The sequence below is a fragment of the Cyphomyrmex costatus genome, unplaced genomic scaffold (genome assembly GCF_001594065.2).
Source record: "Cyphomyrmex costatus isolate MS0001 unplaced genomic scaffold, Ccosl1.0 scaffold538, whole genome shotgun sequence".
In the NCBI taxonomy this organism is placed as follows: Eukaryota; Metazoa; Arthropoda; class Insecta; order Hymenoptera; family Formicidae; genus Cyphomyrmex; species Cyphomyrmex costatus.
This window is the reverse complement of record NW_017279598.1, coordinates 196,724-209,159: the sequence shown is the minus strand read 5'-3', so window position 1 is coordinate 209,159 and position 12,436 is coordinate 196,724. Positions and strand designations below refer to the sequence as shown.

Here is a 12,436-nt window from a genome sequence, read left to right as displayed (position 1 = left end):
TCTACCTTACAACTTTCATAAATTATTTTTATATTGTATTTCTGATACCTTCCAACACTGTTACTGTTTTTATGTATTTTACTTTTTTAAATTCGTTTTTTATCATTATAATTTAGGATGATTTTGATGATAATAAATTAGTTATATTTCTTGACCTTCCTATTCTATAATATATAAATACATAATTATTGGGTTAGTTCCAACCTAATTTCTTATTATTTTACTTGGCAATTTCGAGCTAGGAAATTGATATTATTGTATAAAAAAAAACTGTTGCGTATGTATAGTTATATAAATAATAAATTGAGAGTTAAAAAAATTTCCCATGTCAAACTAACAATAGGTATATTTATCGTATAGGACATTTCATTCCCATTATTAAACTTCTATCACATAACCATTGAACGCAATAAAGTAATGTGCTTACCACTTTAACAATTATCAACTTTCTTCCATTCTTTACCACAACGACTTAATATCCGCCAGCAAAACCGCGAATTTATTCGGGCTACTTCACGCGCCTCATAAATATTAATACCTCCCTTAATCCGGATTCTTACGAAGTCCCGCGAAGTCTAGCGCTATCACTCACTTTCGCGCCTCTATTATTAAGGGCTTTTGGTATACGGGATCCGTGGAATTATCTAAATTTCTACAACACAAGGCACGCACTATCGTCGATCTACGCGAATATTCCGATGTCGCTCCTCTCTCCTTCCCCTTCGCTTACGCTTTCGTCAGATACGCCTCGTCGAATTTCATTATCGAGCATCTACTACGGTTAAGTTGGTTCCTCGGGACTTCGCAAATTACGGAAATCAAGGGGGCTCCGGTAAGTCTAGAGGATACTCCCGCTTCCTGCTTTCGCGCGCGCTCCTTGTTTCCTCATCGTACGCTTAACTGCTCGAAGAAGCAACTAGTTCAAGCTGTATCTTTCGTCTAATATGATCGGAAATAGTCGAAATCAATCGGTCGATAACTTGACGGAAGCTCGCATGGAATTCGCTCGGTGGGACTTCGTGCGATGCTCGTGGCCATTTCCTCGGTACGGTATAAAGGAACGGTAAAAGGTTTCCGGCGGGATCAAATGTAAAAAGTCGCAGACGGCCTGGCGGAAATAAACTGCGGCGTACGTCGTCGTCGCGCACCGTTCTTATCCTTTAACATCGTTCCTTTGCTCCCATTACGATGTTATGCTGGTGGTAGGAGACCTCGCGCCTCGGCAGTAAAAGGCTAATTGGCAATTTACGAACGTGGGTGGGGTTAGCCAAACATCGTATAAATGCCGTATAAACGACGTCCAGTGTGTCAGTCGTAGCTTCCGAGTGCATAAGAGACGACCACATAAAAATACACGAGAGGATAGTACAGACCGACTGTCAGAGGTGAAGTAATTTCGAACGGACGAATGTGCACCGGTTCCGGATATAAAGTTAGGTAGGCACTCGAGAAGCATTACTCGAATTAAATTTTTGCGTCCGTCCGAGCACCTTTATGAACCTCTTGCGTCTCACGAACATGAAAGGAGCGTATTGTCAAACATCATGCTTTTAACAATATTTACGTTCCTTTCAGATATTTTTCAAGTAAACTTTGCAGCTACGAAACGCGCACTTATATATGAGAATTTTGATGTTACTTAAATCTTTGTGTATTATTTAAATTTGCATGGAATTTTCATATTGAAATTTTCATATTGAAAATTCCGTGTAATATTTAAATGTTACAATGGAATTTTCATATTGTTCTGCCAGAAAATAATCCCGGTAAAAATGTAATAGCGTTTTCGTTCACTTTCCATCCAAGAGACTTCCCATCTTATAGAGTGCGGGCGTTTCCTGATCAAAAATCCGCATGAATTCGCTATCGCAACTTTTTACTAGCATTCTTATAGATCGCTACGAATTCCGGTGCAATGGCGCGAAGAAATCCTTAGTCTGCATTTTCAATCCACCCTCGCACGTTGGGACAGAAGGTCTCAAATATTCCTACACGAAAAACGACGTGAAAGCGTACGATACGAGCGACATATTTGTGACTGCCTCTTTCTTTTCTTTGTTTCATATTTTACGGTTTGAGACATCTTTCCTAGACAACGAACGAATTTTTGTGCGCATAAATATCGATTCTAGATATTTACTATGCGTTTATTTTAGTTTTATACACAATCATTATTACATGTTTCTATCTATCTAAAATATCTTGACACATCCAATTGACAAACTACAAATAAGAGAAATAAACAGTTCTATATTTTCTATGTGTACGAGTATATGGAAAGAATGATTTTGTTAAAGTATTTTTTTTAAATATAGCTTTCAGATATAGATCTAAAATTAATTTTGTTGATATCAAAATTATTATTTAGAACAATCAATCATAATGAGTAATATTGCAAATAATTTTAATATTCTAGCGATCAGCTTAAGCGTCTTTACATCATTATTTTGATCAACAAAATAATTTTTAGATCTATATTTCTAGTTAAATTCTTAATACTTCAGTAAAACAGTTCCTGTGGATGTAAGGAACAATCCACGACACTCGCTTATGATTTCCTTATATTATATTTATTTAAATATAATTTTATTATTTTGCAACGGCACGCAATCGCGACATTAATCTTTATGTTCAAATAACTAACAGCGGTGTTTTCTTCGATATCTCCTTAGAATCCTTTGTCCATGTAACTGTCCTCTCAATTGCCTTTCCTCGTTCACTATTTTACGACCAGACTGTTTTATTCGCACGACGAAGCAACAATACGAAGATTGCTTTGTTTGACTCAACCATCTGATCCACGGACTCGTATCTCATCCACCTTGTAATTGCCCTTTTACGTTGATCACTATTTACAGTTACGTTTCGCATTACGTTGATTATTTTTACATAGTCCCGCCTAGCCACCGTCTTCAATGTGTATACAGAACGCGTGATAAAGTACGATAGCGAAACGTAGGTATCTTCTGCGACGTATCTTCCAACGTTTTATCGACATCGTAATTCAGGACGAGGCATCCCGTGGATACCTCGAGTCCCGCTTCGACCGATTTACAGCTCCGAGTAGTGCGCACCTGCATCTCGATCCTAGTGTCGTCGTACCCTTTGTGGATATTATTTTTCCATAAAATAATGAAATCAAATAAACGGAGAATGTGTTAGGAAGTTTATGTGAACTTAGGACAGTACGTGCACGAAATGTATCTGTTTGAAGCAGTAGAAAACTTGGCTTTTATCATTCCTTTGTATTTAAAATATTATAGATAACTACTCTCGTGTCTTATTACTATAAAAAGACAAAATGGAGACGAACGCACAATAGGTGCGTATACAAGATGTTTGTGAATCGTGATACAATCGGGAAAGGACGATTCTATATAAAAAAGTAAATTGAGAAAAAATAAAATAAAATTTTTAACAATGTTATAAGTAAATCGTAATAAAATATTGAAAATTTTATCGCATTAACTTGAAGAATTTTCGATACACAACAACAATGCGAAAATAAATTACATCTGCGACAGAGATGCAAGATATTATTACGTAAAGGAATTCCCTGAGAAACCTGTACCGTATCTTCTCAACGATACATGTTATATTATACGAGATATGAAAATGCCAGATAAACGTTATGTAACACCGGCGGTCCTTTTATTCCCAGACTCGGAACAATCGCCGGCCGTGTACCTCAGAGACGATCCGTTGTTCGGTACCCTTCAATTGCAGCAGCACAGCGAGCTCCGCGCGCCAACGGCGGAACGCGCGGCATTCTACCTCGACGCAGCGGTCGCCGGCCGTCAACGAGAGGATGGCGACGCACATATGCTCTACACACTACACGTGTACCAGTACAGCGTTGCCGGCAAGGGCGGAGGTAAATAATTCTATCTCGAAATCGCTATTCCGCTTTCCATCCGAAGGCGGAAACGTATACCGTGGAAAAGAGATTACTCTCTACTACTCTGTACTACTCTATAGTATCTCAAACGCTGATTACATGCATTTCCCTTCGCTATTTCGGAGTTCAAGTATACATGATATTCGCGTCGTTATTTTCTCGCGTTCCTCTCGCTTTACACGACGATATTCAAAATAAACGCTGTTTCTCGACTGTGCAGTTGCCGGTGGTAGAAGCCGGTTGCACTTGATGGATCTGGGAAACTCGGATCGCGGAAAATCCTCAGGCGGAATTCCCCTCTCCGGTCTAGGCAACATTCTGCTTGCGATCTTCAACGGCCAGAAGCACTTACCATACAAGGAACATAAGCTGACTCAATTGCTAAAAGAGTGCCTCGGCTCTTTGACTTGTCATGCGGCTATGATAGCTCACGTGTCACCCAACGCCCAGCACTACACCGAGACATTAACCACTGTTCAACTGGCATCGAGGATCCATCGGATGCGACGTCGAAAAATCAAGTTCGTCGGCAGCAATACGCAGGGAACTGGAAGCGGCGGCAGCTCCGGTGAAGAAGCAGCTCGGCAAAACAGCGAATGCGATCCGAGTTCAAGCGATTTGTCGGCCGACACTGTAATCTACGTTGGGCCGAGCGCTGACGACGCCACTGACGGTGAACATCCACCTGTTTATATACCCAGCTTGAATTCGGGTGACAATCGTTGTGCAATGGGCAGAGTGCTTCGAGGTTCCGCCGCCGAAAGACCGAACAAGATTCCAGAGGAGCGTAGTCCAGCACATAAGTCTTCGAAGACGGTGAAGACTTTAACACAAACTGCATCGAAGCAAACTTCACCGGCGCATAGTATAACGCCGAAGGCAAGTCCGGCCAGGAAAAATTCCTCGTCGAAAAATGCTTCGGCATCAAAGGCCAACGATTCACCTGGTAGTAAAATACCAGTAGTAGCACCAAGTGGTGGATCCGATGAACAGTGGATAGATGGACCGAGGATCTCGAAATCGAAAGTCGCGGAGGCGAGACATTTGCTGAAGGATTCTCATCACAAACGAGAAACATGGATCGATGGACCAATGCAATTGACTGGCGCGCCGGCGTTGCAACTGCACACGCATCAGCACTCCTCCGGCTATGGTTTCATGGACAGTCACAAGAAGAGCATGATCAGAAAATGGGTAGAAAATCAATCGTCCCAAATACAACGAGCAAAACACGCCACGCCACGGCTCGAGTCCTCAAAGATGTCTTCCGGTCAGTCATCCGGTCAGTTCAAGGAGCTGACCCAATTTAAAACTTGCGGTGGCGCGGATGACGACGACACATCGTTATCCACCGCGGAGAGTGACAGTTTGAAAGCGAACGAGATTGAGGACATAACTGAGAAGCTGAGTGCCAAGCTGAATCTACTTAATGTCAAGTCTAACACAGATTCAGGATTAGATCTGACGGCAAGTCCTGTGATGGACGATAGCATCGAGAAAGGGAAACTTGATCTACCGGATGATGAAGATGACGATGAAGAAATTGTCGTACCTCCTCCGCTGCCACTGATTGAACCACTTAGCAACGGAGTCAGTCGAGAGGTGTCTATGGAAAGTCTAAATCTGTCACACAAGGACATTGTTCTACCCTCCAGACACTCGTTATCCTCTGAGGACGAAATTTTGGAGATCGTTGAGGTGGAGGACTTAGAACCAGTACCTATGCAAGACTCGTGTTTACAAGTGACTGAGGAGGACATTGCGCTCTGCATGGGTGAGAATCCGTTACCCGAAAGCGATCAGGAAGAACATCCTTTGAGGATTCTTAGCCAAGAGAATCTCACCGTGGTATCAACTTTCACAGGTGAGTAAATATTTTCCAATAAGCAATGTTATCAGAAAGAATCTTTCAAGAATTTGTTTTTGGGTATAGGATGTCCTACAATGTCTTAAAGTAATAATGACATCAATAAATTGTCCAATACGTGATTTTTAGAGAAAAAAAGATATAATTATATGATATCTAAAAAAATTTTTTAATCTGACTTCTAGATATAAAAAAAATATTTACGTTAAAAGTAAAAGTTATGTATGAATATACAGATCTCTAAATCTGTATATTTTCCGTTTAATTTTTACACAAAATTAAATGAAATTGTACTCAAAATACATTTTATTTACTTTGATTGTAGAGCTCTATTTTGAAGACAAGCTTCAAAAATCCATTAGAACAAAAAAATTGCATGATGCTGTATCTTTTATTCTACATATATGATTTTTACTTATAAAAAACAAAACACCGTAGTGTCTATTCAGCGGCGATGCATAATTGCTTTTACTAAATAATTGTATTTATAAAGAGTTCTTTTAAAAAACATCTTACAGAACGATAATTTTATTTCATTTTTAAAAGATTTATAAGGTCTTTAAAAAGTCATCTTAAAGAATTTTTCCTCTCAATTAACGATGCTTAATAGGTAGTTTACACATGTAATAATACTTTTTTCAAAAAGTCAGTTTTAAATAGCATTATATTTAAATATTGATTATAATATAGAATAAACATTTGTTGCATATTTTTAATTTCCAAAGATAAAATAGATTGATCGTAATTATAAGTTATAGGTAATTTTAAAAGTCACAAAAATAACTTTTGCAAATGTTTTTCTTTCGCGTACAACTACTTTAACTTTCGTCCCCTTACGATTGCTTCTGTGGCGAGCACTTGAACGAACTTCTATGAAAACTATTCTCCACATCATCGCGAAATTGACTTTTCGACTAGAAGTACGTAATAGGCCATGTGGTAGAAAACAATAATTCACTTCCCTCGAAGAGAGAAACCCCGATGTAATTACACGTTGCTCTGTTTGTTCTTCGAACCAAAGTGGACAGCTGCCTAGTATCGTTTTCCTCCATCGTTCTTATCCGGCGGCTTCTTGCGCGGCAAAATATGAACCTACACGAGCGGAAGGTGTGAGACAGAAAAATTATTTCTAGACTCTATGTCGGTGATGTCGGACACGGAAAGATACAGACCGCATTATCCACCGCCTGTTGGCACGGGTGTTCTACCCAGACCGTATTTCGACCACGAAGACTTCCTCGAGCAAGAGACCAGGCACAAGTTTGATCAGTTGGCCCGCCTTCACGAGCTCTACCAAAGCAAACTCGCGCTCGCCAACGTTTCCAACTCCGTGACTTATCAGAGAGAAAACTCCTCTACCGTCAACGTGCGAGACGCTCCATGTAAGTTTTGCGATTGAGTGCCTGGTCAGTCGCGTAAGAGCAAAAAGAAAGACGGAAAAATACCATTTTCTGTTAACATAATGTCAAATCTTTGTAAAGATCTTGCCTGTCTATTCATACGTCACACAGAAAACAATTTTGCTAAAGTATCTAAAAATTTACTTTTAGATATAGATATGAAAAAAATTAGTTGGATCATCTAAATAATTACGTAGCAATCTCAAATACGATGGGCAATGCTGAAAGAGTCTTGAAATTCTAGCAACCAATTTGCATGGTCTATATAATTATTTGGATGATCCAATAAAATTATTTCCAAATCTCTATATCTAGTCAAATTTTTAGATACTTCAACAAAATCGTCTTTTTCATACAGGATTTCTCGTGTGTTCTGTAATCCGTCACAGATGTGCGTTGTATTGAACAATATGTTAAAAACAGCTTTCAGATTTTTCACAGTTTTAAATTTCCCTCAAACAATAATGCTTTTTCCATTCTATTTTTCATTCTATCTTGATAAATGATAAAATAGGTATACATACAGGAAACCCAAAAAATACAACAAAAATGCGACAATCGAACAATAGTGCTTTTGTTCACTATAGTTTTATTAATGATTGACAAAATAAATTTAGAAAATCCGAAATACAACCAAGTTGCAATATCTCGAGTAAATTTAAACTCACGATTTACCAGTTGGGGACGGAAAATCGATTTTGTAAGAGTAATTAATTTTAATCAAGGCACTAGAGCCAGCTATCTGCGGTCTACATGCAGTATAACATTAACGCAGGACAAATTCCAGCAGCGACTGTCTTCCGTCCGCCGTCTCGCTGTCAGTCTTTATCCCTTTCGGATGTCTTATTCAACGACAACGCGAGCAATCACGGCAGCATATACAGCGAACCCGCGTATATAGCAGGCAAGCCTGATCAGGAGAAGATCTGCGATAATTGTCGTCAAAGCATGTCTAGGCCCGCTACAGCCTCTTACTGGTACCCCAGTAGCGTTGCTCATCTTGCCAGTCCCAGAAGATACTGCGGTAAGCTAGGGGACTGCAATATTTCCAGTTTGAGGCATCCGGACGGTGCGTCGAATCCTAATCTAAAGGAGGAGATCGAAAGGATACCTGGGAACGGAGCATCCGGTTCAGACCCCGAGGAGGAATACATCGAGGCAAAAAAGTTGTTTACGGCTGCCGAGAGATCCGAGAGAACGGTTACGGGGAAGTCCGATATAGAGGAAGATGTGAAAATTCAAGGTACCAATCCAAGATATTTTATGATATTTTTAAAATGCTTTTACATCTTTTATAGATATTTACAATTTAATTGGATATATCGCTCTCTTACTTTAAAAGTGATAGAATTTAAAAAACGTGATTTTTAAGTTATTACTGTGAATAAGTTCTAATATCTGTGCGCGTTCTCTTAGTATCGAGCAAAACACTATTGTGTTTTTGGAATATTATCCTATCAATTATCAAAAGAGATCACTAACTTAAAATCATAAAAAATTATTAAAATGTGTTATATAAAGATTGTTCTTTATTTTAAAATTCATCAAAATCGTTACTACTCAAAAGAGTCGGGTTTTTAAGTATTGTGGACAAAAATGACAAAGATAACATTCAATCATATTATTTTTGCCAATATTAATCAGTAATTCAAGTTGAAAAATAATTTTCCCCCTTTTCTGGAAAACTTAATTTTTTTCGTTGTCATTTTTTAATTAAGGAAACAATATATAAATACAGTATAAATGTTAGAAAAAAAAATGTTAATTTTTTTGTATACAAAAATGACGAACTTTAATAAATCTCCACTTTAAAATTAATCAATATAAACGTCTTTGTATTTCTGTGATATTAAATACATTAAACTGCAATACAATTTATTGTATATACTTTGTATTTCAGGCGGTACACCCTTGCAATTAACAATGCCGTCTTCGGCGCCGTCTTCCGGACGAATGCAACGCAAAATCCTTAGTCTCGGTTCCTCGTTCGGACTAAACAAGGAGGGCTCCGATTCCGGCGCGGACACAACGCCACGGGCAGCTAAGCTGTCACCGGCCACGCTGTCTAGACACCGTGCCGAGAGCTCCGGTTACGACAGTATCGTTAGGGACAGCGAAACGAGCAGCATTGCCAGCGACTCATCCCGACTGACTGGCACGTTACAGGAACATCAAGGTAATTGATAAGTATCTTCCGAATGTTCATTTCGAAAAGAAGATACTATTGACATCATGACATGATTACTACATGAACAATAATACAGATGAAGCCATCTGTTGATTGGATCGGACTCGAGAGAATTCGGCTGCTTCGATCGATCGTTCGATCGCGTTTGAAAATGTATCTTTCCTTTTAATTTCTTCTCGCGATTGATCGCGATAAATAAATAGATGTACGGATACATGGTTCTTTCGAAATCGAAACATGATCCAGAACATGACATGCCAAAATATTCCAGAAAACACTAACTAACAATAATATATATAATTATATATTATATAAATTATATATCAAAATTAAATATTATATGTAGAACATTTAAGCAAAGAACAATATTGAAAACAGTTTTGATATTTTATCAATTAATTTGAGCATCCTATTATTTTTGCAATACCTACATATTCGAAAATAAATTTATTTACTTTTCTAAAATGAAGTTAAGACAAAAATCCGACAGAAAATCCACTTCCTTATACATACATATAAGCGCGGTCATCGATTACTCTAACTACGCGCTTTGTATGGAAACCTTGGAACTCGCTCTATCGATTATTATTTTGCTGTAATCTGACGCAAACTCCTTTGTTTTATTTTATTTTTTGCAGTGTATATTTTTTAAAATATACCTGAATTCTTCTCATATACACAAAGGACAAAAGTATTGTCGCAAGCCTTCATCTCCCTAAAAAAGAATAACACAAATCCTCTAAAACAATCCTGCCGTACGATGATTCTCCTCAGGTGGCGCGCTGGGGGTTCTAACTTCGACGTTGTGCGGGTGTTTCAGCGGTGGAACAGCGGGCGGCAGGGTGCGGGCCTCGGCGGTCGCGGGCCCACTGCCGGGCTCAACTGGGGCCGCCCGCGGCATCGGCGATTCTCGCTTATACAGGCGAGGACGTAGACCTCCTGGACAGGCGCGCACGGGTGCGCTCGAATCCACGTGGAACGATATCCAGGATACACAACCTGCGCCTGCGCCAGCGCCTTCTTAGGCTGGAACTACGCGATGCCAAAAGGCGACTTATGGTACCAGATATCCGTTGGGACTACGATCGTGAGTATTCTTCATCATATAGAAGATTCGAAAGAAAATTTTCTTATTGTCATTTTAAATTTTATTGCATTGCAATATATACTAACTGCTCCGAAATAATCTGCTTTTATAATTTATATTGCAATATTTATACAAATAAACGAGTCACAATGTGTATAATTGGTTTCATTAATATTATACTATATATGTAACATTTTTCATGTGTTTAAATAAATTCGATTGGATTAAACACGATTCAAATAACGTTTTATATACGTTTATGTACAAAATTTTTCAAAGTCAGATGTTATAATCAAACCTTACAATTATAGAAATAATCATAAGTTAAAATAGAAAATCAAAGTAAACTTATGAAGTTAAAGTAAATATTGATTACTGCGACACAAAATGAATTTAAATGCAATCACATATATTTCATTCTTTGTTTCAAAACATAGTGTACGTGGAGGACAGTATGGACTGGCGGGATCCGTCGTTTTTGGAGGCTCTAACGGCTGAAACATGTATTTTGCAAAAGAGGGTAGAGGCCTGTAAGAGTCACGTTCTTCTGGTCACTTGCTTCGATTCCTGCCCTCAACAATCGACATCAACCGAGATTAAGACCACCTAACGTAGACTCAGATCAGCACGCATGACCGCGTGTTGATCACCAATCCCGCCCATCCACTTACGAATTTAATCGTTGAAACGAGACGAGCGAAGTCGCCGAATAGGATGGAATAAAATTAGCAAATAATAACGTCGATGTCGCTCGACTCCGTCCAATAGTTGTTAATGATATATTGTGGTATCGTCATCGTCATCGTACGTCGTCTCTATTGTTAAGTCTAAAACGGTACTAGGAAGATTTAAATAAAGAGGGAGCTCTAAAGTAAAAGTTTTACTGAAGTATCGCACACGTACACGCACACGCACGTGTCTTATCAAAGTTATATTATGGAGTTATAACGAAAAGTGTATTCGTGTTAGAGATTTCGCGGTTACTTCAGTTTCAACGATGTTTCTCAGGATGCAGAACAAAGATGTTAGATAATTTTCGCGGTTGTTGCAATAGCGAAACGAGTCTCAGTTTCGAACGCGATGTTTACGCCGTTATATCGGCATTAATGGTTTAACGTGGAAAGTTGGTGCTTTGTTCTTACGTCTATTATCCATCAAAGTTATTTAAAACACTTTCGCTGCCATTTTTTATCTGATGCCATTAATAAATTATAAGAAAGAGATATTTCCGACCTCTAAAGACTGTTGGCCAATCGGCCGAACCACATATATTTATCGGGAACAGCGACAAATAGAATAAACGGATAAAGATGCTCTATGCATAAACTTCTATTGTCGTGGTAGACTAGAAATATTCATCTCAATCTAGAAACAATATGACTCGCGTTGATATTCATAATCATATCGGTTGATAATAAAAATCGACCACGGACTAAAAGACAGTCGAGTAGAAATCGATGAAGCCGATCATGAACGATTGTAAATTATATATGGTTATCCGAGCAGTCTCGATTACACATATCGATAATTGAGATTGGCCATAATTTGGACAGTAATCATGATTAATTAAATTTTGTATATTATCATTAGGACTATAATTCCGAGAGGAAGAAGAGATTGTTAAATGGCGTTGGTTAATCTGAGTTGCCAATGAAAATCACTCGCAATGACGGATATGAAGGTATTAGAAATAGACGCAAATTTGTTCATGGAAATATCGAGCTTCGGTTTTGAAAAAAAGCCAAATAAAAACAACGCACTGCCAAAAAAGTGCAAAAAAGGGATCTTTTATACGAAATAACAAACAATCGGTAAACGAAACGCGCCGTACGTAATGTATCTAATGCACGCACGTTAATTCATGGTATTATCGTAGCTTTAATCGTTATCAGCAGTTACTGCACTTCGTAGGGTTCTGTAACTCACTTAGAAAGATACAACAGAAAATATATGAGAAAAAGAGAGAAGCGAGCAGGAGAGAGAGAGAGAGAGAGAG

General features: G+C 38.5%; 1 protein-coding gene across 1 annotated transcript in view; it reads left to right on the top strand.

Annotated features, from left to right (window-relative positions):
- LOC108778983 (kinesin-like protein CG14535) overlaps positions 1–11,340 on the top strand; it is a 136,058-nt gene extending 124,718 nt beyond the window's left edge. Inside the window, exons 6-12 of the mRNA XM_018546312.1 lie at positions 3,662–3,874; positions 4,119–5,762; positions 6,899–7,147; positions 7,953–8,408; positions 9,066–9,344; positions 10,174–10,440; positions 10,878–11,340. Of these exons, the coding sequence (XP_018401814.1) occupies positions 3,662–3,874; positions 4,119–5,762; positions 6,899–7,147; positions 7,953–8,408; positions 9,066–9,344; positions 10,174–10,440; positions 10,878–11,050 (3,281 nt within the window). The 3' untranslated portion in view covers positions 11,051–11,340. The remainder of the gene's footprint in view (positions 1–3,661; positions 3,875–4,118; positions 5,763–6,898; positions 7,148–7,952; positions 8,409–9,065; positions 9,345–10,173; positions 10,441–10,877) is intronic.
- Positions 11,341–12,436: the final 1,096 nt, after the last annotated feature.